Below are 26,047 nucleotides of genomic sequence, written 5' to 3' on the forward strand. Positions count from 1 at the left end.
AATTCAGATTCATTTTTAAATATAAGCATTTTAGAGTAGAAAGAATCGGTAATTTCACACACTAAAAGAAACCATGACTACTTGGAGAAATGACTCCATGGGTCAGGAAAAACACAAGGTGAGCTTGGGACTCCCTGTTGTTCCAAAAGGAAAGGAGGCTATCTGAGACGCCTGAGGATCCTCCGCAGGGACAAGCAGCCGATCTGAAGGGCTCTCACTGCCTTGAGATGGGATGTCTTGAGCTGCCCCAAAAGAATAAAGACTGTAATCAGTCGAAACGTATTAAACGTATAAAAGTTATGAGTTCACAAAGATAATGAAAAAAAAGGGAATGAAAGGAAAAAAAAATCTCAAAACTCACCATTTGTCACTATTAGAGGTGGCTGGTGCACCAAACTGATATTCTGAAAATTTCCATTTAAGGAAAGAATTAAGCATTTATCCTACCTTAGCTATATAGTTTCCTGCATAAATTGTGTTTTAGGATGCTCAACTTGCCTCCGTTGATGAAGAATGCTTTAATTAAGCAAAAGAATTTTAGTCAATAAATGTGGAAAAAATGCCAGATTTCTAGATCTCAGTTTTTCATCCCCCAGTGAAATAAATGATTCAGGCAACTATTATTGAAATGGATGGCACAAGGATTAGGTGAAAGGTTTCTAGAGAACTGGGTATTTTAAACACGTCAGAGTACTAGCCTACAGTATAAGGGAGGAAAGTTGGCATTATAATGGGGGGTGGATTGCCATTTGAGCCACTTGGTCAATCCTAGCCCCCCATAAGTGGGACATCTTGGTATTATGCACCTCCTTTTGAGAAACCATATGAAATACACAGTAACACCCAAAATGTTCTTGCCAAAACTCTTAAGCTTGAGTCTAATCAAGCTTTAAGATCTGACTTCTCATTATAGGCAACAGCAGGAATGGAGGGAGTTAAATGATTCCACAAGCTAACACAAAAATCCGGAATGTGGGATACTTCCTAGGGCTACTGACTCTGTTTCTTTAATAAATCAGTTGGCATAGAAAAACACAGGGAGGAGCTCTCTGCAAAAAGATATTTTGGAGATAATCAGGCAAGTTTGAAAATGGTCAAGACATTAGATGATAGTAAGAAATTATTATTAATTTTCCTACATGTCATAATATCAATACTGCGGTCATATAAGAAAATGTCTTTTTTTAGCAATGCATATTGAAAGATTTAAGAGTGAAACGTCATAATGCCTGAGATTTGCTTTAAAACACATATGGTCATTATGGTCAAATATGAATAAATGTTAATTCTGGGTGCTGGGAATATGGAGGCTCACGTACTATTCTCTCTACTTTTATGTATGTTTAAACGTTCTGACAATAAAAAGTTTAACCAGTGTTAGGCATAATCAAATGACTTATGAATCAAGCGGTAAGGAGCAGTTCAAAACATAGACAAAACTTCAAATTGTTGTTTAAAATACATATATATGTAAATGTGGGGCATTTTGATAAGAACTAAAATCGCCGGATATAATAAAGATTTTTCTTAAACAACCTGTATGTAATAAAAGGAAAAAAGGAAAGGTAGGCAGGCGCTAACATTTGTTCTGTTGGGGATACTGGCTTCGTTCTAGTTTCAGAGCTGGACACTTGGGGAAGGCTGACAGCTGCCAACTAGAACTGGCATTTTGAAAGAAACATGCGACTGTAATTAAAATGCAGTTATTGTAACATAATTGCAAAGTAATACACAAATGTATAGTGCACCAATCCTAGACAAGGAGAACCCTTTTCAGTGGCATTATGCCTAAATTAAATAAGGTTTGTGTAATTCCCATAGTTAAAAAAAAATCCATAGCCTAAAACCTCAAAATGCAGTTCATCTAGTTTGAGTGGACAAGCCGGCAGCTGTGCTCCTCAGCTCAGGTCCAGCTTCTGACGGTTCACAGGTTTCTTCACGTGATCTCATTACAGACGTTTTCAAATCAAAGGTTTCTGTGTGAGTTTAAAGGTAAGTGAATGGTCTACACTTAACCGTGCTTCTAGTGACTAGTATTTCATTCAGTGCTTTTGAATGACATGTGCGTATTTAATTAGCTTAGAATTTTGCATGTAAACTCCAGAGTTTTAGGGCATTTTGAATATAATAATCATTTGGGAGTTCTCTATGTTTCTGGAGTCAATTTTCTTTTACTGGAAAACCTTGTGATAAGACACGTGTGTTCTTGACAGACCCGCTCACCAGAACCACGATGCAGAAAGGCTATTACATTTTAAATTCAGATGTTTGCGTTGTATTAACAGCCCTGGCAATTTCAAACAAGACTATGCCGAAAAACTGATGTCTAAGTTATCAGGTGCAGGAATTCACCCGTATCTGCTTCAGAATTCTTTTTATCACAATATTCATGCTAGAAATGGGCCTGTGGTGAAAAATGATCTTTCAGGACAGGTTAGAATAACATCTGGGCCCAAATAGTGAGTGCTCAGGTGAAAGAGCTTTTCTTCCTCTTGAAGGTCTTTGGCTCATCGTGAATGAATATCAAAATCAGCAAACAAAAAACAAACCATAACAAAAATGTCAGGACTTTACATTTGTCCTCATTGAAATAAATTTTTTAACCTAGCCTCTCATTCTCTATTAGCCTGAAAAAGATATTTCTTTGTTTAGAGAATGTGTTATCATAATAACACCATCAAGTTCTATGGGCAAATTTCTGGAGGATCATGGTGAAGAATGACAGAGGCTCATGTGTATATTGTCCAGAAAAGGTAAAGTAAAAAACAACGAGAGCAGTGGTGGTAATATTAGCTAACATTTATTGAGCAATTGCTATGTACTAAGTACTATGCTAAGGGCTTTACAGGGGTCATCTCATTGAATTCCCACAGTAACTCTATGCAGGAGGGACCATTCTTACACTCTTTGCACAGAGGAGGAAATTGAGGCACAGAGGAGTCAAATAACTACCCCCAAGCAGATGGCAGAGCCAGGCAGTTGGAATCCAGAGCCTATATTCTGACATCCTAGATAAGAACTTTTGCTAATTGCTACCATTATATGACATGAGATTTAAAATTTCCGGTGCAATAAGCCCATAATCCAAGGGCTCAAAACACAGTTCTGCCTGTTTATAAGCATGGAGTGAAAAAGCACAGGGACTTTCGCAATACACACAAACACACACACACATTAAACATAGGCACACGAGAAAGAAGACAGATCTGTAATGTACAGGAGACAGCCACAGCCACTGACTAACGTTCATTCACCCTTTCAACAAATTTTTAGCCCTAATAAACAGAGCAGATCTAGGAAATTATTGTGACTTTCTACAGTTTGCCTATTTAATTCAAAAGCCCATTTTCACTGGAAAGGAAAGGACTTGTATTGTTCTACATGTGTCTGCATTTTATTATTTATTTACGTGTGTGTCAGGTTGATGGGGTGAATTTAAGTGAGTCTCAGCTATGCCTGGACCTGGATCCTGGTGTGGGGGGGAGTGGGGAGATCACAGGAGAGGCTTCTAGAAAAGGAACTCCACCTTGTGTCCTCTCCTCGGCTCAGATATGTCTGGGTAGGTCTGGGGAGCAGGCGTGGTGGCTGCAGGGGTCCACTTACAATGGGGCTGAGGATCTTCCAGGGATGACACTTATCCATGTGGCAGAGGAAGCCAGGGCCACTGAGCTCAACCCAGGAGTGAGCTTTGCCCCACGCAGGGGAGGGACTAAGCATTCCCGTGCAGCGTGACGGCTGTTGCCCTAGTGCATCTGGAGCATTCCCTGGCCCTGCACTGGATGCACATCTGGCTCCTGAGTAGAGAAGGGGCCCCTCTTTTGCACAGAACGTCTAACCAAGGGGAGAGAGGCATCTTGCCCACAGCAAAGCGGAGGGCGTTCTGCCTTTCAAAGGGTGGTGGATGCCTGCTGAGAACTGCTGGACCCGTGGTGCATAAAGAGATTTCAGGGCCCAGTGGAGCAATGCAGGAGCAGCCAGACCTGATGGGGACCGGAGGGAGGTCGGGTGAGGGTGACAGCATAACAGAAATGCCCGAGGGAGGCTGTGAGACTCCCCTTGGCAATTTCCAGAATTAGATGCAAGGGACTCGGCAGGAAGTCAGAAGTCCTGCATCCGTGGGAGCTACAAACCGGTGAACGGTTTGCCTCTCTAGGCTGGTGGGTCCGGGGGAAATTCGGGTTACACGTAAATGAACAAATGAGCCGGCATAGCTGCCAAAGTCGCCTCGGAGGCTCAGTAGGTTTATTTGTGTTGTATTGATTTGATTATTCGAAAACTAAGTTGAATGAGAACTGCTTCTAATTTGGGGACAAACTGCTCCTTTTGCAGAAAATGCTCTGGCAGTTTATAGTAGCTCACATGTAACTATGAGCCATGGAGGATGCACGAAGAGCGAACACTGTCTGCCTTCTCTTTGTAGAGAGATATTGGCCACCTTAAGAAACACCCACTGGAGTTTTCACAAATGAAACATAGAAGAGAAACACCCAGGCGGACAGTACTTCCCTCTAGTATGAAAGGAATCAGTGTAGTCGATAGAGAAGGAAGCTGTGTATGAAACCCCAGAGCGTAGCACAGGGTTTCCACTCTGGGGTTCTGAGAATACTGAAGATGCAGGATCAGTATTGAGACCGCAGGGGTGTGTCAGGAGGGGGCTGTCACACGCTTAATCCTCAGGCTGCAAAGTTGTTTTCATAATGTGTGTATGTGTGTATAATCTTTCCCATCTAAATATATATTCTATAACGCATAGGTAAATAAGGCAAAATACCAATGGTTCCTTCCTTCAGCTCTGATGTAGGTGAAGAACAATGAAAAGCAGAAGGGTAAGCTTAGAACGGGATGTGAATTACACAAGCCTCTTCTAGATCAGTGGGGTCCGATGTTTTCCTGGCCCAGAGCATGTTTCTGCCCGGAATCATTTATTGGTGACAGAACGTGGCAGGACATCATGGATTGAGGTGAAGAGCATGTTCGCAGCTCTGTGTGTGTCCAGTTTGTGGGGCTAGGGACAGCCCTGCCCCTCTAGCTGTGATGACCACCGCTTCTCAGCAGGACCTCCTGGTCAGTGGCAGGGGGAGGGGTTTGGCAATAGCTGAGACCCTGCCTGGACCTGGGGGGACTGGAGATGAATCAGCTGCAGACCAACCAGTGGGGAGCCCTCAGAGTTATTTAAACTGTCCTGACCATTGATTTAGGCCAGCCACTGTGGCTCCAATTAATTTCGTTCGTTTTGACAACACAAAAAACAGCTAAGAGCGGTCACGCTGCTGAGATACTGGTATTCTGATCCCATTCTTATTGTTTTCATTCCCAGGAAGCCTGCTGTGGTATGTTTCTTGGTCTTGCAGTGACATAGGTACAGCATTTCTGTTAGCTGGCAGTGGTAGAAAGCACTCCTGTTTCAGTGCTCGCTTCATTCATTGCTGAAGCTTGCATTGCGTGAGACGGTGCCGGTCAGAAGCTACACCAGCACCGTCTTTGTATTGGGTTTCTGAGACGGCTGTCAAAACCAGAAACGCCCCCTGAGCTTTGCTTGTGTTTCCTTTTCCTGTGTGTGTGAAGTTAATAAAAATAGGTTCTGTGCAGTATGGGTCCCTCCCATCCCCCAATTTTGCCCTGAGTTAAGAACATACCTTAAACAGATTACAAAAGGAATAGAAAGTTTCATCTTAATTTATTCTGAGAAGGTGGTGTGAAAAGAGAGTTTTGTTCCTAGTAATCTGCCTGTGGAAAACCTCCACAAATGGGTTCTTGGTTTTAAGCGTAAGTGCTATACGGACACTGCTGTTGTACACATTGCATAGATGCCTAAAAAGCCATGAAGAATGCCACATGCCATTTAACCTAAAAAGTATCCGACAGAGAACATACAAGAACACCAGAGGTCGAAGGGCAAATGTGAGGAGCGGGCGAGTAGACGACCAGGATGAGGCCGGCAGGTATGAGCCACATGCCGCCAGTTCCCAGGAGGGAGGTGCTGTGCTCTGGAAATCTTTCCCAATGTACATTTTTCCCTGAAATACCGTCCAAGGACATGGCCAAGTGCCTCCTACTTCAGTGCCAATATTGGAATTTTATTCCTTTAGTTTATACTTTACTTATTTTCAAATGATTTGAGTGGCTACAATGAAACTGCAGGTAAGATTACGTTCAGATCTCATTCCTACTTCCGTGATATTTGATCTAATGGGCACATTTTGCTCACCTGTAAAATGGGGATCTAACTTAGACCGCCCCACGAGGACTGCTCTGGTGAGCTAACAGTTCTGGAAAACACATAATTGTGAAGCGGTACACCCGTGAAACACGATTGAAGGGCTAGAGACCTGTAGATTTTGATCAATGGTATGTGGAAAGTACGTCTCTGGGCTCTACAAAGAACAGAGGAGTTGTAGTGACTCATCTATGTTCCCTGAGCACACTGGTGTCAGGCGTGGAATGGCCATTCTCCCAGGTTATATGAGCATGCTGGTGCCAGCTGTGGAATGCCCTCTCTCCCAGGTTGCATGAGCACGCTGGTGTCAGGTGTGGAATGCCCTCTCTCCCAGGTTGCATGAGCACACTGGTGTTACATGTGGAATGCCCTTTCTCCCAGGTTGCATGAGCACGCTGGGTCTGGTGTGGCATGGCCATTCTCCCAGGTTGCATGAGCAAACTGGTGCCAGCTGTGGACGCCCTTTCTCCCAGGTTGCATGAGCAAACTGGGTCCAGTGTGGAATAGGCTTGCTAAGGTCTTTGAGTGGCCCTCAGTGTCACTGAGGGTTCCCCCTGAAACTGCCCTGAATAAGAAATAAAAGAAACCAGCAACAGTTTGATTTTAAATCAAAAGTTATGATTTTATTTTTAATTTTAATAGATCAGAAAAAAATATTTCTTTCAATGTTGTGAAATAGACGCTTGAAAATAACAATTCCAACACTGCTGTGATTTGCTCTGTGAGGCTTATGTGGGTGGGCTTCCATCTGAACCCAGGCTCTGGGGTCCCTCCGAGGCTGCGTCTTCCAGTGGTTCCCAAGGTAGCAGCAAGCAGCTTCCAGCCTGAACTCCCAGGAGAGGCCGACCTGTCTGCAGCGAGACGCGTGGGCAGCATGATGAGGCTACTTCTGCAGCCTTCTTGACTTCTGTCCACTGGGAGAAAAGTCTCATGTGCCACCAAACATTGGGAAAATATCAGTGTTTCAATACCGACATGAGTCAGGACCCCTCAACTCTGGCCTAAACGGGTTGCAAATATGGCTTGACTCTAATTATGGAACCAGTTGCTTCAGGAGAACTTTAGTACAACATAGTTTCGGGTTTAGGAGTTCCAGTGAAGTACATCTGATGCAAGACTCTCGCCCGCCCAACGTAAAATCAAAAGGCTGTCATACAAACCCCCCCAAACCCACCCATGGGTGTGCTCTCACTGTCTGTCTCTTTAGTGCTAGAACAACCTCTGTTTCACTTTTTAAAAAAAGTGTAATTCAAGAGGAAGGGCAGCCTAGGGATTAGTTTCCCCTCTTCTGCGAGCCTGAAATTTTCCAAGTGACTGAGGATGAGGAGAGTAACTTGAGGATTTGACAGGCTTGTGGCTAGGCTTCCACGCTCTGCACAGGTGTACCTAACTGGCCTTGTCAGCTATGGGGTCTGCCATATGGCTCGAAGATATTTATAATTGGAGCATCACAGCTGGCATTCAAGAAAATACTGTCACTGCACTGACACTTTTTCTGCTGGAGCACCAGCGGGTACCAGTATACAGAGGCTCTTGGTTTATTGGACAACTGGGACCTAACACTTCATCCTGATTGTCGGCACAAACTAAGAGTATGGTTGCTTTATCGGCTCTCACTTTAATGTGGATGCATAAAGGCCACACCCTGTGGTGCATTCTAAGCAAAATCTCTTCCTGAAGTTAATGGGTCTGAGGCACAGAGAATCCGGTCTTATATGTAAATATAAAAGGGACAGAAGAACGACTTCAGAGACAATGACTCATAGCATGAACAAGGCTCTACTATCACCACCATTGATAGCAAAATATTTATTAACCAAAACAAAAAGACTGGACTACTGGAAAGTTCTGGGCTTTTGTCATGAAATTGTCACATAACTGCACTTTTCAGGAGGGAAACTTTTTCAAGGAAGTAAGTGTCTAAAAGAGACAGACATGGACCATGCACATGCAAGCCAACGCTCTGAACTCTGGGAGGCAAGTTTCCTCCACTCTCCTAACGGCTCTCTTGAATCAGCTCATGGCCAATCCAACAAGTGTGGGAAAGAATCATTAACCAAACTAGAAAAAAGCCCTCAGAAGGTGCTGCAGCTGACTTTTAGTTGTGTGACACATGCAGTCTCTCAGGAGAGGCTGTTCTATCAGAATAAAGAAGAGATAGTAACCTGAGCATGTTCTCTCCCAGGTGACTCAGCAGTTTGGGAATGAGGCCAGACTTCTGGAACATTCTACTCATTCTACTCCAGTGTAATTGACTCCAGGTGATTTGTAACTCTGATGTGACAGGTTTTATCTGATCATGAGGATAACACATCTGATTTTTTTAAAAAAACTCTGTGAGTCTCTTTCTTACAAGTGTTCTTCCATTCAATTTTACAAAAACCCCACTCAAATGAAGTTTCTGGCTCAGTCTAGAGCTAGATTAGGAGGGAGGTGAAGAAGTGAGGGGGACGAGATCAATCCTTTATTTCCCCTTAAGCAACATATAGGTATGTATTGTCTCCCTCCCTCCCCAACTTTTCTAGTGGAAGGATGGGAGTAAATGACCTGGAATAATCTCAATACATGATTTTAAGTTGGTTCTTTGGCCTGGCATTACATGAACTATAGTAGTTGCTCTTTTCTCATTAGCAAAACTAGAATGTTCAGATAAAATCTCCTGCTCTGTGAATACAGCATTTCTCACTAGAATGATTTCATTGCAAACTCATAGACTTGGGTTGATGCTCAGACCTAGCGTATCGGATTGCATGTACTTAAATGTGAAATGAAGGATTTGGGTTTTTTTTTACCCCAATCCAGGAATGTTTTCACCATACTCAAATTGGAATGCAGTGGGAAAATCTTCAATAGAAAAATAATCTACTGCATCATAGTGGGGCAGCTATAAAAACTTGCCTGCCCAAGTTTTTCTGGAATGTTAACTGACAGCAGGATTATCTGCGTGCTAGCCAGGTCTCCGGTAGCTGTCGGATTTGCCGTGGGCTAGTGGTCCGGCCTCATATTTTGATATAATTAAGCAGTGAAGCTGAGACATTGAAAACAGTGTACTGAACCTGGAATATCAGAATTTTGGTTTTTTCTATGTGTGGTTTTTTCCTCAAGTGATAAACATTGGAAATGCCCTTCGATATATTTAGCTAATTTAAAAACCGTTTATTAAACATTCAACCTGTAAACAAAAATTCTAAATTATCTCACAAGTGCACACAAGTATGAACCTGCATCAAGATGAAAGTGCTTTGGAAGCATCATTTCGAGTCTACTTAAAGTCCAGGCCCCTTCCCTCACTCTAACCTGCATTAAAGGATCAATGACAAATCAATGGATTAAATAATTAAATTAAATCAACCAGAGGAGCTCTGAGTGGTCCTTCAATTAAACTCAAGTCAGCTCCTATTTGGCCTTTTCCTTATTTTAATCATTCTGCTCGTTTTCTCCTATAGGAAAAAAAAAAAAGCTTATTGCACAGCATCATGTATTTTCAAAGCTCAAAGTAACATCATTTGCATCCTCAGATCTACTAGTTGTCATAGCAGGACCCACTTTTTCAGCTCATGTCAGTTTTGCCATAATAATAATAACAATAAAAATATTAATAATAATACATTCCTCCATCAATTGTTCCTCATCTATGAACCTACGTCACGACATCATAGACTGTTCACAATAATTTAACACAGATGTAGCGGCTCCCTCCCCACCCCCAGCCAGGCTATCAGTCATGACTTGGTCTGCATGGATTCTTTGTTCATTGTTCAAACCATTCACACAGAATGGAATAAAACTTTATTCTTTTAAATTCCACACATAGACGAGATGCTGAGAAAGCCCTTGTCATCTCTGACAGAGAAGCAGAGCGGCTCTGTTTCATGAATGACAGCACAATTAAAGCTAAAATAATATAAAAATAATTTGAAAAATCCCTTTTTACTGTACACTCTCAAATAAAGCAAGAAAGATAAACAACAGTTTCTTTTTCTGCTAGCCAGAAAATGGGTTTCTATCCACTTGGGCTTTGAAGTTGGGTTCACCCCACGTGGGTGTGCATACGTGTGTGGATCCCCCACATCGGTGTGCATACGTGTGTGGTTCTGCGTATAGAATCTATGTAGGTGGTAGGCCCTAAGCTTATCGTCTAGCTTGTCTAATCATTAAGCTACGTAACCAATTAGAATACTATTATATCACATTGAACAACTTTATGTAACTGCTTCTTTGAAATACTAGGAATGTTTACACATTTATTTGGCTTGTAAAGGACTGAAATATTACAGGTAATATTATATTATCTAGCTTTCTTTTTATTTCTTTAAAGAATATGGCTCTTAATATGTTGATTTTTCTGAGTTCCAGAGCGAAAGTCCCTTTTAAAAAATTTCTGAAGTCATTTGAAGCAGGAAGAACATCTCCTGATTTGGCCAAAAATACGAGTATTTTATACCATTTAAAATTTGAAGGATAAGCCTAGAAGGGGCCTGTTGTTGTCAACTGTTCCAGCCAAACTTGCATGAGTGTTTGTTGAAGCATCTCCACTTGACCAGCAGAGGGCACTTTATACCCCCTGCACTGCTTAGGGAGCAAATGCAGAGGATGCAGAAGCACAGTGTTCACCCATTATCAGGAAAGGCCCTGCAGATTTCTTTTTGAAATTCACAAAAATATAGAAAATATGGACTGTACCACAGGGTTTCATTTGGAAAGTTATGAGAATGTGTGAAGTCCGGTAGGAGGGGCATACACATTGTCTGTCCATTGCCTTGATTTTCCGCTGACTTCTCTTCCCGCTGTCTGTTTTCCCTTTCCCAGCTCAAGAATGGTCTTGGGCTGAACCTTTTTACAGGTAGTTCAGAGCCCAATTTCAAGTCATTTGGCTGAGTTTCATCTTTTCTATTCTGTATTTACTCTTCTGCCCAAAAGCCTAGGGCAACGGAACCAAGGATAATGCTTCGTATCTCATTTAAGTGTAGAAATCACAGCTAAACTCTCAGAAATGCTCTGAGCTGGAGCTGCCCCTGGAGGAAGTGGGCTGCATTATTTCCATCCTCCCAGGAAGAACCTTGGAAAAATATTGTGCCCGTCTGGTTTTGGCAACCTCATTAGCCCAAGGCTGTGCTGTGAAGAGAAAAACACTAGTCTTTCTCTTAGTTGAAATAGAGTTGTTTACACCTGTTTTCTTAATCTTAGAGATTAAGGCATCTTTTCTCATGGGGGCTACGACTACTAGCCGTTCTTAAAAAAGGCTTTAATTTTTGCAAAAGCATCCTTGTTCTAGATACACACCCTGTGTTTCGTCCATTTTTATCTATTATGTTGGCTCCAGTTTAGTGTCGGAAAAAGGTTAGAAAGGATTGTATGCATATGTGCTCGCACAGTTTTTAAAGTAAACTTCTTTCGTCCTTAGAGAAATGTAACACTTAGTAAATACATTTTTTTCAAATAGTGTTAATAGCTTTTGTTTGTCTCCTGTTTCTCTTCCTGCCTCTGGCTCACTTTTGTTCTCATTTGTCTGAGGGTCGACAGATAAAGAGGGCATGGGGTCTTCCAGCAGCAATCCTTTGAGATTGAGGTGCCCTCAGTGAGTCCTCACCCAAAAAGGATCATAAACTTACTGGGTTAAGTCAACCTGATCATTCCTATGCTGCCTTGGGCTTTGTGTTTGCTCATGTGTTGTGTTGTGTTTTAGCTGCACCATATGTGAGTCCTTGTGCCATTTTCTCTTGTCTATTATTTTTCTTGATGACCCTGAGCTATGGCTTCCCCCTCAGTCCCCACACTATTCAGTCTTCCTGATTTTCCTCATCTTGCCCATGTAGGCCTCAAAGAAGAAGTGGCAGAAGAGCACAAGGTAGCTGAGGTACATGAGTGAGGACCAGAAGATGTTCTGAAAGTGAGAGTAACACTGGTCATGCTGCATCCAGTAGTAGACCAGGTAGTTAATGACACAGCCTACCAGCATCTGCGTGATCTGGGACAAGGTGATGAACATGGCAAACTTCCGAGAGACTCGGAAACCAGCCGCTCGCAGGGCATAGTAAGAGTACATCAAGGCGTGCACGCTGAAGTTCATGGTCATGAACCAACCACCCCCGGCAACCATGTCCTTGTAGGAGTACCAGGAGTACAGGAGCACAGTGATGTGGTGGTACCAGTGCAGGAAGATCAGCTTCTGCTTCCTCAGAATAATGAATATTGTATCTCCTGAAAGACCAAAAGGGAAAGAACGTACATGAGCCCCTTGACCATGACATAACGATAACTGAAGTTTTGGCAAGAAGGTCGAGATCTTGAAGCAGGACTTGAGAGTGAGAGGGACTCGGTTAGAATCCTGGACTGATATTCACTAGCTCTGTGCCCTTGGACAGCTTACTTACCCTCACCATTTTCCAGTTTCCTCCTCTGGAAAGTGAGGATAATAACTGTAGCTTGGAAGTGTCTGAGAGTTAAGTTAAATAGGATAATCAACATGCCCTCTTGGCACATGGCAAGTGCTCAATAAATATTACTTTCAGAAAGATGTTTTACACAAAACCTTATTTTTGATCTGGAAGGGACGTCAGCAATCATGTTGCCCAATTTCTAACTCGACCATATTAGGAAGTATTACCTGGAAGAGTCAAGGGACTTCTAGATCACTGATCAATTGAGGGAAACACATTGGAATTCAAGTGCCCAGCAATGTTCTTAAACCTCTCTATATGAGGAAAACCATTTTTCTTTGATACATGACAAAAGGTATCCCTCAAAAACATATCTTTGTAAGCTCCCTATAAAGTGAAGCCCTGATAAATGGCAGTTAGAAAACTAAAATTTAAAGAAAAGGCAAAAACAGAAAAAGAGAACAAAAGTCATCTTCCACTATATTTGCTGAAGATGGCAACTAGAATATTTTATACCAATGAATCAAGTGATAAAACTGAGAATGACACCCATTTTGGTGGAATTAACTTTGAAAAAGCTTTCCAAGATCTATAAAAAATTTTACTAACAATATCCCTCTGAAGAAAGAGACCACTGTCCCTGAGGTAGGAAATTTACATTATAGAAGCTAGAATTATGCTCAGGTAGGTAGATGCTATATATCTGAAATGATTCTTTAAAAGTGTAGGGATTCTGAAAAATATACTGTAGAATACTTATGTAAAAATGGATGAAGAGCTAACACAGTAACAAATACACCCAATTCCCTTAAGAAGTAGGAAAAAAGGGAAGAGACACTGGCATGTGGGACAGAAATGGTTTATGCAGGTCAACGTTTCATGTCTTTTCTATCTCTGTGGTTCTCAGATAGAGGAAAACCCCAAATCCTTCACAATCTTTGGTGAACTCAAACTTGACTTCTTTTTATATACCAGGGAGAAGTAGAAGGTCCCTCTTCTGAAATTTATTTAAGCACAAAGGGAATTGGTACTTATCTTGACTTATCTGTCATACTTCATGGACACCCTAAAACATGTGGCACTAGGGAAGGTCAAAGAATGGTGGGCTTTGGAAAGATGTTAAGTTTCTGATGGCTGTGGTTACGATACAGGTGGTGCCCTATTCCGTTCAGCAGGAGCTGTTAATTTATTTCCCTACTGATTTATTAAACAGTATTACTTCCTATTTGTTTAGAACAGAAACGGAAAGCTGCCAATTGCTGCATTTCTGAACATATTATAAAAGTTTCTTAGAAGTCCTCTTTTCTCTGGTGGGACACCTGCCATATTATGCCTATAAATGTCAGACAGACTGATAATGATCGATGGTGACAGTAGCTCTCTCTTGAATACTTAGGGGACAAAATTATGTCAGGAGACCTGGGGTTTACTTCTCAGTGTTAAACTACGCTATTTCTGTGTGCCTGTCACAGATCCACTATTCTGTGTACTCACTACTCTGTGCCTCCTTCCCTCTGTGGACTATAATGCAGGCACAGTAACTCCAGCTTACTTTTGTTCACAGTGGAAAGAAAGTAGAAGTCCAAGGAATTATATGTAAAGACAAATTTGGTTATTGATAACTGAGAAGATGTTTTTTATGATTATCCAAGCATAAACTAAAATATATATCCCACACAATATCCAAACACATTGTAATAAAAGTCATTTGCCGGGGCTGGCCCCGTGGCCGAGTGGTTAGGTTCGTGCGCTCCGCTGCAGGCGGCTCAGTGTTTCGTCAGTTCGAATCCTGGGCGCGGACATGGCACTGCTCATCAAACCACGCTGAGGCAGCGTCCCACATGCCACAACTAGAAGGACCCACAACTAAGAATATACAACTATGTACCTGGGGGCTTTGGGGAGAAAAAGGAAAAAAATAAAATCTTTAAAAAAAAAAAAAAGTCATTTGCCATAAAGTAATAAGCATTTCATCCTTTCTAATTCTTTAGATTTAACTTTAACTCTGTCATCATTTTTAATTAAAACTTTATTGTCTGATGAATGATTTCAGTGTGAGGAGCATAGCAGGGGAATAAGACAGACCACGTTAGAGTGGGTTAACCTGGAATGGGAAGTGGAACCTACAATTCTGGAATCGAAAATTGCTTTGGTTGTTTTCCTGTCTGAGTGGGGGTCTCAGGCTCGATCTGAGACATACTAGGTGTTTCTGTTTATTTTGGGGAGGTGGGTGTAAAGGACATGTCATGAGATCTTCAAAACAAAATTAATGTGAATTCACTTAAGAATATTTTTCGGGGCAGATATATAGGACGGTAGATAGAGGAATGAAGGTAAGTATCTTCCAATCTGGCTCCAGAGCCTCTCAGTAGTACCACTCCAGTGCCTTCTCAAGGTTACCGAACCCAAGAAGGCTGCTGACCCAAGAACAGTGGCTTCCCTTGAGTGAGGGGAAACTGGCGGGGCTCCAGAGGGGCTCCCTGAGACCTCCCATGATTCTTTTGATATTGTAGCTGAGATGCATCCGTCATGCCACTCTGGCAGTTATGAATTATTTTTCCTCTGGGGAAACCACATAATACGACATTTGATTTGTCATGAGACACTCATGCCAAGCCATGGTACTTACAGGTTTGTCAAAAACGAGAGTGACCTAGAAATGCACACTAAAGATTGGGTTTGTGTATATGATGTCGGCCAACCAATCTTTCTTGGCCAAAGGTCTGGTTGGCATTGTGGAAAGGATTTTGGCCAAGTATAAGCAGCGGGACTTTTGACTCTTGAAATTTCAGCCATGTATCACATATTTTAGCTACCCGTGGTTCATGTTCTCTTTACTACGGTCTCTCTAACCTCTGGCTCAGCTATTTTCAGTTAAGAGCCAGCCTGCAGGCAGGGCATGGTGTTCTCATACCTGCATGTGCCTCCTGAACTATATCTTCTGCTCAAGTGCCTGTTGAGTGCAGGTCTCCGTGCAGCTATGGAGAAGTCGGTCAGCATTTGGAATCTCCAGGGCATGCATGGCTACCAAGGAATGGACAGCCTGCTCTGTGTAGTTTGTCACAGATGGCTGCATCCCTCTTTGCAGAGTTAGCTGGAGTTTTGCTGAGTCAGAGTTTCAAAAACAATGATGAGCTCAACTCAGCAAGGACCTAGACTCAGAGCAGATGTTTCCAAGTTTTAACAAAACCAAATCTCAGCAGGTTTTAGTATAATTCAAACAGTAGGCACTCAAAGATTTTGGCACATAGAGCAGCTTGGTGGCTTTCTTCCCCTTACTTGTATGTAGCTCTCTTATTCACTGCAATGAGCTCATTGTTTTCTGCTGAAACAGAAAGCCCATCTTGCTGTTAAGAGTTGAGGGAAGGGGGAATGGAGAGACAGTATGCAATGGGTAGAGTTTCAGTCGGGGAAGGTGAAAAAGTGCTGGGTGTGGATGCTGGCGATGGTTGCACAACAATGCAAAGGTTCTTCACACGCAGCCCTGTACACTTAGAAATGGAAAACTTTATGTTACGTCTATTTTGCCACAATAAAAAAAAAGTTTAGTAGAAACTGCAGAATTGCAGGTTTTGGGGGGAAAATCGAGTCTTAGTATTGAACACGGAAGCACTGTTCTTCTTTTCCACAGGACCTGTTCTTTCTGGCGCTCGTGAGGGGGTCCGGCATCTTAGAGTACTGAAAAGCAGAACTACGGACCTAAAAATAAGAAAAGTTCTAAATAACTCAAATGGATACATCTTTTTTAACTAAATGGTAGTGACAAGGTTTTTGAAGAGTAAAAAGACTGGGAAGGAACGAAACTTCCACAATGAACAGAAAGGCACCCAGGCAAACATGTTCCCTCCGTGAGGGCGAGGGGCTGGCTGTCTCTGAGACACCCAGCTGGCCCTGATCTTTGGCTCTATTTTGATCCAGCAATTTACCTTGGGAAGGCCAATGTCAAAGGAGCTCCAGAATAATTGAAAGAAAATAAATCGTATTTTAAATTGAAAAAGGGTCCTCAGACCATGAAAAAGTCCTTATAAAGGATCTGAAACTCCATGAAGCATTTGTGTCACTAAACTAGCCTCATTAAAGAACTGTGTCAAGATTAGGATTTTATTTTTTTTCCAGCTCTTCAGCCCACTGCCAACACTCCAATCCCATATTGAGGGGATGGACTGATATTTAACCCAGAAACTACTATGGTGAGTGAGGCTTCTCTGGGAATAGGGATTATCAAGACAACGGCATAAGGGCTTGAGTACAGCTCTGTCTGGGCTCATGAAGGAAGATTCTGTGTTCAGTCATAATATGTGCATTGGGGCTGGAGGGAGCCACATGGTGGGCTACAGTAAATTAAGACAAGATGAGCAATTTAACATCCTCAGGATCAACTCTAACAAGACAGAGGATGATAGCACGGAGAACTCTGGGTGCTGCCCTGATCGCTCCTGTCTGGGAACCCCAACTCTGCCCACCATCCTAGAACCTTGATTTCAATCTGGACTGGAAGTCACGACAGAGAGCACAGCTCTAATAAGGTCTTTGAAGGAAAATGACCACTATGGATAGGTTGGGGTGGCTCTTCAATAAATTATTCTTTCAAAAGATGGGAGGGACTATTTTTATTCTCAAGTCCCTCACATACAACTGGATAAAACTCAGAACACAGATGAGCAGCCCTTGTACGGAAAAGACATTCCTAGAAGAAACACTGAGGTTGCTCCTCTGCAATTGGAGGCTTATGGGCCAGAAGCATGGCGGTGCCATTTCTGATTTTCTAAAAAAAATCTGTGTTGAAGGTAGTGAGGTGGAAATCGTGAAAGTGCTCAGGGGGTTATGTGGGGGTCATGTGGTCCATGTATTCACTGCATTCAAAGATCCGTAGTCAGTTCTTCATCAAGAAGGATTGGGGGCGTTAATAGGGGTACTGATTACACACATCAATGTGTCTGGCATACATGAGAAGTTGGGGATATATTTCTCAACTTGAAAAGTTCTCGAACTTCAATAATGTATGAATTTATTTCCAAGAAAAACGTCACAAAACCCGAAGAGTGAAGAATACATGGGTTCTGACTCAGAAACTCAGTGAGTCTAACTAAAAAAGCATCACTGTGAAAGAGCTGGCAAGACTATCTTTGATTTATAAATGAAAACACAAAATTAATATATTCTCATGAAGTTTTGAAATTTCTAAACATACATCTGCAGACTTTTAGGCATTGTCTGTAGCTCCAAGTTTGAAAAAGACTTCTCTGGCCTAAGATTCGGCACTAGTGGTCCCAATTCAAATATAAAAAATAGCCTCCTGGGGGCTGGTTCATAAAGTTTGTATTATAAATTTCTTTTTAGATAAAGTAGCTATTCCATTCAGCCCCTATTAAATGCCTGGCTCATGGTAGGTGCTTAATATAAATTTCTTGAATGAATGAATCTATACTAACGCATTTCACTCTAAGACTGCTTATTTCAGATTGTGTAAGGGACCCATCTTTGCACCCCTGTGCTTCTTAGGAAAGGTTTTCAGGAGAAGTTTTCTTCTGCTGATCTTCCCTTGTCTTTGACGTGGGAAGGCAATGGTCAAACCAACAGTTCAAACCAACTGTCAGCTATTTGTAGGTGGCAGGTGTGGGGCACCCAGTGGAAAGTGGATAGGTTGTTGGAGCACACACGGGAGAGACCTCACGTCCTTTGTGAACAGACACAGGCCAGGAACCAGGGGCACCTGATAGAAAGACTGATGACAGCTTATATTGTAGGTGACTTACAATGAAACTGCAACCTCTAATCCCCTTTTTAGGGGCAACGGGAGAGGGAACACAATCTATAAATAAATATTTTGAACTAAATAATACAATTCTTAATTCCAGACAAAAAAGTAAGAAACCCAGAGGATGGCTAGGGGCTCCCCAAGGATTTACACCAGTTTGTGGCACTGCTCATGCAGGAACTCAGAGCTTATCATCACCAGCAGATCCCTTTCTCTGGCAATAAAGATATTTTTCTGGGGAACTGGGCCCATGTCAAATCCTTGCCACTTAATTTTTCGCTGTTTCTGCTAACGTATATCACACTTACAGTCAAGTCCATTAAAGAATTGAAGGGAAAACCTTAGGAATCCACAAAAATAGCAAGTAATTTTGATTAATTTCTAGAAGATAAACTATATTTTTCCTCTCCAAGACCCGTCTCTTTGATGATTAAAATCAAACAACAGCAGAAACTAACCCTTACCATTTGTTAATGAGAACAGAAGGATACCTTAATGGGACCCTCAACTTCCTAGTCTGAATCCTAATGCCAGAGGGGAAAGCAGGCTTCCACATGGGTTGGGAAAGTGCTGTGTTCTAATTTCTCCCCATATTCTAATATTAGCTCAGCTGTTAATGGACCTGGAGAAAGGGCTGAGTATGTTTTATAAGCCCCTGGAAGTGTATTTTCAGTAGTGCTTGGAAATCCGCATGTTCTGTGTAAAGTATTTTGCTATACACAATGTACAATTATTTAAAAGGAAGGAAGGAGGGGAGGGAGAAAAAGATAGTGGAAGTTAGTCAAGAACTCAAATTCATTAATCGTAACTTTGATGCAACCAACAAAACAGGACCTTCAAATTGCTTATTTCTTTGTTCATTTTTAAATAAATTTTGGGAGTGTGTAGCTACAAAGGGGGTAACGGAAGGAGAGAAGACACTTACCTAGTTCGGGTGCTTTGCTTAGCACAAAGGCATAAGCCCAGAACTTGCTGATAGGTCCATTGTAAAAACTCTGGTCACAAACTGACTGCTTCAGGCCTTTGGTCATCAAAATGTACACCATATAAGCACCAGTTCGAAGAGCACCGAATATACTTCATATGAAAAGAGAAAAGAAGCAACGTTCAGGAGAACAATTCACCTCTGAATTAACCATACTTAGAAGACTCCCTGCCATTGGTGGGATAGACAAACCAGAATAATTTGCATTTACCCAGAAGCATCTTAAAATGTTTCATAAACAAGAGTAATGCAACTTCTCAGCGCTTTATTCTGAAGACCAGACACAACGCCACTTATTCTTCACCAACGTTCCAAAAGGTCGTCATGGAAAACGGGAAGAGATCCAGGGCAGGATCTCGTGAAGAACGCTGGGGACCCTTTGTGGTTTAGCATGAGAACTATCCCTGGGCAATGGGATGGGGTTGGCTGGAAACCCGTGGCACTAGCTCCATTCTGTCCTGTGTTCAATCATTCTCCAGTCCCGCGGCTCTATTCCCTGGATGTCTCTGCTTCTTTCTTTCAGCCAGCTCTTCTCTACATCTGGACTGGCTGTATCCATCTAAGCCTCCTCGGCCTTTCCTTGGACTCCTGCAGCAGCCTCTGAAGCACTGTCCTTGGTCACACCTTCCCACTCTCTAACCCATCTTTCTCACAGAAGCCAGAAGTCTCCTGCAAGGTTTAGCTCTATCACCGCCTCCTCCAGGAAGCTGTCCAGGCTCACACCTCTGAGCTCCCCATAACCCCATACAACACGGCTCGAACACTGTTCTTCAATGCCCTGTCATATGTTTGCCTCCACAAAGGCATGGGTGCTCAAAGATTGTTGAGAAAGTGAAAGACTGTTGAAAAATAAACTGACATATGGAATTTTTATCCAGGAACTGCTAAGAAGAGAGGTGAGCTCTGGAACGCTTTGAGCTCGATGATGTCACCTAAGTGTGAAAGGATACGGCACTGGAAGGAGCAGCCATTATGAAGCCTTTAGGTACGTTCCCGAGGACGCAAACCACACACAGCCTGGACCAGCAGCTGGCCGAATGGGTGAGGAGATGTGCCAACCCATCATTTTTCTGGCAGCGTCTCCTTCTAGGGTCTTAAATTCAGAGATAAACTAGTGAAGAACTGTTGAAACCAGTAGCAGCCTCACCAGATTGGGAAATAGTAGCCTTCATTTCCCTTCAGAGGCACTAACTTTACTTAAAATGCCTTAGAGTTGCTCTGGAATAAGTCATTCGACTGGTTACTCCATCTACAAACATACATCCACCAACTAGACCTAAGGTCAACTCTGAGGAGAACCAAGGCAATGAAGCTGAGCTCCTGGCAACTGGCTGTCAAGTTGGGACTTTGTAAGTAGCTTCCCTAAAGACATTAAATGGCATTACTCTTTCCAACGTGTAAAACGATCCTGTATAGGATTGCTGGTGTCACTTTACTGCTGTAGATCCTGCTTAATCCTTCAGTGGCTTCCCACTGCACTTAAGTCCTCACTGGACCTGCAAGGCTCTGAACGACCCCTCTCTCCAACATCTCCACCCTCACACCTCCTGCCATTCTCTTCCTGCTTACTGTGGGCCAATCATTCCAGCACTTTCTGATCCTTTCAGTTTTCTGCCTCAGGACCTTTGCATATGATATTCCCTCTTCTTGGCAAGCTTTACTCCCATGTTCACCCAATGTTGCGCCTTCTCACTTTCTTATCTCAAGGAAATGTCCTCTCCTAACAGAATGACCTCAGCCCTTACAGTCAATAAACTGACCTAATTTGAGAGTGGGGAGCTGGATTTCATTGGTAAAGTCAGATAGTGGTGATTTTTCTGTCTTATCTGAACTGATTTTTTATGTTTTGTCTTTACCTCACCAGATGATGGCTAAATTTTAATACGAAAAATTGCGACCATCACCAAATTACGGTTCTTAGCATATTGTGCACTTTGATTTGCTGCTATGGAAGGTAATACGGAAATACAGATGTGGCATCTCCACTGAGCACATGTAGCAGGTACTATTGGTTGCCTATTCAAGAGCCAAGTCCCTTCCTTCTTCAACATACTAATATCTCGATTTTGTTCAGGTTCTCCTACCTCATGATTCCCCCAAGGAAAGTGACCTTCTCTTCATTGAGGAGTAAATCTTAATCACCTAAGCAAGTTTTAGTGACCCCATTTCCCTTACCAGTGATTTCTTAGGGTGGGCAGTGACCTAGTTCTAGCCAGTGTGACAAGAGGAGAGGGATGCTGGGGGCCTTTTGGGAGAGATTTCCTTGCTGTTTACCATGTATTGGCTGGAAGCACAGCAGCCATCTTGCAACCATGAGGGAGCTATCTTGATGACAAAGCTGACTCAGAAAGGAGTCAAAGTCATCCCTCAAATGTGACAGAGCTGCTGAATTAGTCCATCTTTCAGTGACCCTATCACAAGACCTCTTGTTTTTGAGATAAAGCTTCCTTATTGTATAAGCCATTTGGAGTTTTGCTTCCTATTACTTGCAGCTCAAAGCATTCCAGCAGACACAACACACAAGATCTGAGTGTCAGTAGACTTTTGAACACTAGTTATATTTTGTGGCTATAAAATGCATCTATTCAAAAGACAGTCCTGGTGAACTACTTACTCCATCAGTTGTCTGCTTGTCATAGGCCAGTGGGAGAGACGTCAATGCCTTTTGTACAAGCCAAAAGCAAAGAAACACACAAACAACACACTTTCAATATGTATCCATCTGCTCATTAGCCCCAGAGGTATGATTTTTTTGAACCACCAGCACATTGGACACAAAATGCTTTTCTCTGCTGGCTCCAGCCCGCCACCCCAGGAAGCGGGCCCTGCCTCTACTGCATTTTGCTGCTAGACCGCATGCTTCATACAAGATCAGAGCAGACCTAAGGAAAGTACCTTTGGAACAGTGCCTTTCCTTTCATCGTCTCGGGCCTCAAAATCATGGTCTTTTATACCCAATTTCTGAAGTATTGGCAGAGCTTAATTTATTCTTCCAATTGTTACATATTTATTGGCAATGCTCTTAGATGCTGTGGTGACAAGGATCAATCAGCTAACTCTGGCAGGTGGTAGTGTTGGTCGTGGAAGACTTCAGAGGAAGTCGTATTTGAGGTTGGGACAAATAGGTATTCAAAGTTTGAGGGTTAGGGTACAAGGAGGTCATTTTGGAGCATCGCAGAGTGGACAATTTGGATACTATGGTAACCCACAATATTGCTGACAGCAAGTGTATAGCACATATTATTGTCCCCCATCTGGACGTCAGCCTCGCTCCCTAAGCTCCGAACAATAAGGCTGACTCAGAACAGAGGACAGCGCATTTTTCAGGGAAACCATCAGTGCCAGTCATTGGGCCTATGTGTCAAAGGCAAAGGCGCTTTGTTGGGATGTGACAATGCTCCTGCTGGGGAGCCGCTGGGAGGCTGCTTGGCCAGTGGGATGATTGTTATTTGTGGGCAGCCAGTAGCTCTGCTCTGGCATGTCTCAGCCACTGTACACTTTGATGTTATAATAAAAACAGTGTGGCTTTTTATTATAACTGGATGCAGGGCCCTTAGACTGTGATACTTTACCAAAATATACTTTAGGGAAGGAGACATTTTTTCTTCCCTAAGTTACATCATCTTGAGAGACAGTGTGATGCAAGACAGCAGTATGCAGCTTACATTCTGCTGCCCCCAGGCCTTGCTTATACTCACGGCAGACATGGCTAATCAATCCTGACACTCTTTCTAGCCATGAGTGGACATAACATCAATGTTCTCAACCACCTGAAGCCACTCCAAAAGATGAGGGTTGCAAATTCTAATCACAGTGCTTTCACTTACTAGTTTCATGACTGGGAAAATTACTTAACTCTAAGTCTTTCTTCATCTGAAATGATCATAATATCTAACTGGCAAATTAATTCTATGAATTTTCCAAGACGATATAAGACAGGTATTTAGGTAGCATAGAGCCTTCTGATGTATTGGTGCTGAATAAACCAGTTTTTATTATATTATTATAATTTCGTTATTATTTACTGTCATTATTGATGCTTTACTTGATCTGTCCTTCCATGTTGAATATCACTTTTCTCTCTCTCATCTCATTTGTCAGCTAAGAGAGGTTAAGGTTAATTATCCCTAATGGAAAGTCAAGGAAAATGATATATAGAGAATTTGATTTGCACTAATAACTGTTCATGTAATTCAGTGTTTTGTTATTAAGTTTTTACTATTAAGTGTTTTATTTCATGAGCCAACTTTTCACAAAATAAGTGACAGCTAGCAAGTTTCCAACAGGATGTGAAATGAGCATTTTCCATAGAACGTCTTGAAGGAGAGACTGCTGGTACAGAGGAGCATCTGGTTCAGGTGAAATTGATCTTTTGATAAGATGATAAAGATTATTCTAAATCCAGGACCTCAAAGAGGCTGAGAGTCTGGTCACTGCATTTAATGAGGGCAGGTGACTACTATATCACATGCCTTTTCTCAACTGTAAGATCACACTAGCATCCTTTTTTTTCTTTGGAAGAAATACACCACTTTTCTTGTCAAAGCCGAGTTTTGATTCTAACACTTCACGGAAGCGGGCAGAGCTCGGCGGAGGGAGCCATCACTGTTTCCGCTCTCCTTCAGCCACGTTAGGACCAATGCAGCAAGGAGGTCTGGAGGAAAGCACAGCCCTGGTGAGCTGAGGTGCTTCTTCTCAAACGAATGTTCTGGATTCCTAGTTCAGAAGAAGCCTGTTTCTTCATTATCAGCCATTTGCCATGGCATGTACTCCAGGAGGTGCCGAGAATGCCCAGGGGACTGTTCACTGTGGTACTCTGTGGGCGGAGAAGGGGACCTTCTATTTTGTGCTATGTACATTTCTGTATTGACTATTGAAAAGCAAGCATCTAATGATTGACAACCTTAAAAATACGTCTTTTTAAATAGGTGCCTAGCTATAATTGAAACACTGAATAAACCTTCATAACGGTACTAGCTTGCAAGGCTTTCTTTACTAGAGAACTTTTCAGTATGAAGCTGAGATACAACACTACTTCCTCACCAGCCTGTGGATGACACGTGGGCTTTGGGATTGGTGGAGAAAGACCGATTCATTTATTGAATCAAAACCTCTGTCATCAACATCCACCAAGTGTCAGATATTATAGGATTCACTGGGCAGGGGGGAGAATCTCTACAGTCTATTGCAGGAGACAAGAAACATGTAAATAAGCAAAAGTATACGTATAATATACACAAATTTCAAATTCTTTTTTTTTTGTTCAAAGATTGGCACCTGGGCTAACAACTGTTGCCAATCTTTTTTTTTTCCTTTTTCCTGCTTTATCTCCCCAAGCCCCCCTGTACACAGTTGTACATCTTAGTTGCACGTCCTTCTAGTTGTGGGATGAGGGACGCCGCCTCAACGTGGCCTGACGAGCGGTGCCATGTCTGCGCCCAGGATCCGTACCCTGGGCCGCCGCAGCGGAGCGCGAACTTAACCACTCGGCCACGGAGCCGGCCCCAAATTTCAAATTCTGATAGGCACAATTTGTGTTTTAAGTATTGGGGCCTTTCTAAAGAGGTGTGAGACATATGGCTCATGTTCTTTCAAATTCAGGCTCTTACCATGAGGTCTGACCATTCATCTACTTGAGAAAAGCCTGAATAACTCTATATTCTAGCCTTCCAATTTTACTGCCATCTGAAGTCAAAGTGGACTATCTTAGTAATGACTTAAGAATTCCAGAATTCTGCCCTGGGAAGAAAGAGCCTTGGGTATAAATCATCAATAATACTTTCCATTATTTCAACACAAACACCAATAGTTGGCAGAACCGCTTTTACACTGTTTCTTCATTGGCCCTCAACTGGAATGTAAGGTATTTTGAAGTCAAAACAAGGTTTCTCAGAGACCTTTTGTTCTGAACTGCCAACCACCCTGAGCCATCTAGTCTGCTAACTCAATAACTAACGGTGCAATTACTTCCAGGATTAGGAAAGGAAAATGTTTTATTAAACTTGTATTCTATAAACAGAAAAAGGAAAAAAAAAAGGTGTGAGATTTTGTCAGTTGTCAATACACGGTCACAGCTGATGCACCAGTAGGAACTCTTTACAAACATAGGAGAGGTCACTGATTTTCCTGATAACGAAACGTGAACTGCCATTTGTTTTAGACTCTGACAGTTTCCAGAGTAGGAAGAATACTCAATGATCCCAGAACAGACTAGAGCAAATTAGCAACAACCACAAAATCCACAGGAATGGCCCTAGACTTGGGAGGTGATAGAGGATTCTGGTGCTTATGATACTGAGTGCTGGCATCCCCATCATCGTGTCCCGGTCGACAAAGTACAAGCTAACTTCTAAAACTTTTCCACACCTGATGACAGGCATCCTTACTCAAGAAGGCCCACTTTAGTTTGCTTAGTGTTTAGCCTTTGCTAAAACACTTTTTTCAATAATAATAATAATAGTAATAATAATAATAATAACAAGCCATGAAACTGTGAGTTTTTTTGGTCCAGTACATCAGCAATTAAATGGGGATGTACACTGTGCTTTTTGATACTTTACTTCCTCATCTCCTCCACTGACAATTCAGAGTGTAAAATTTCACTTTCTATTGAGTGATCATTTCTAGGTTTGACTCATTTATTTTGATTGGGATCTTTAATCAGATACCCCCACTGGAAAGTTTGAATGTCTCCCAAACACCTTGTA

General features: G+C 42.3%; 1 protein-coding gene across 1 annotated transcript in view; it reads right to left on the reverse strand.

Annotated features, from left to right (window-relative positions):
* Window positions 1-8,011: 8,011 nt before the first annotated feature.
* ELOVL6 (ELOVL fatty acid elongase 6) overlaps window positions 8,012-26,047 on the reverse strand; it is a 132,462-nt gene continuing 114,426 nt past the window's right edge. Inside the window, exons 4-5 of the mRNA XM_046656677.1 lie at window positions 19,281-19,432; window positions 8,012-12,418 (exon numbers count right to left, since the gene is read on the reverse strand). Coding sequence (XP_046512633.1) covers window positions 11,994-12,418; window positions 19,281-19,432 — 577 coding nt within the window. The 3' untranslated portion in view covers window positions 8,012-11,993. The remainder of the gene's footprint in view (window positions 12,419-19,280; window positions 19,433-26,047) is intronic.

Source organism: Equus quagga, chromosome 3 (genome assembly GCF_021613505.1).
Source record: "Equus quagga isolate Etosha38 chromosome 3, UCLA_HA_Equagga_1.0, whole genome shotgun sequence".
Taxonomy (NCBI): Eukaryota; Metazoa; Chordata; class Mammalia; order Perissodactyla; family Equidae; genus Equus; species Equus quagga.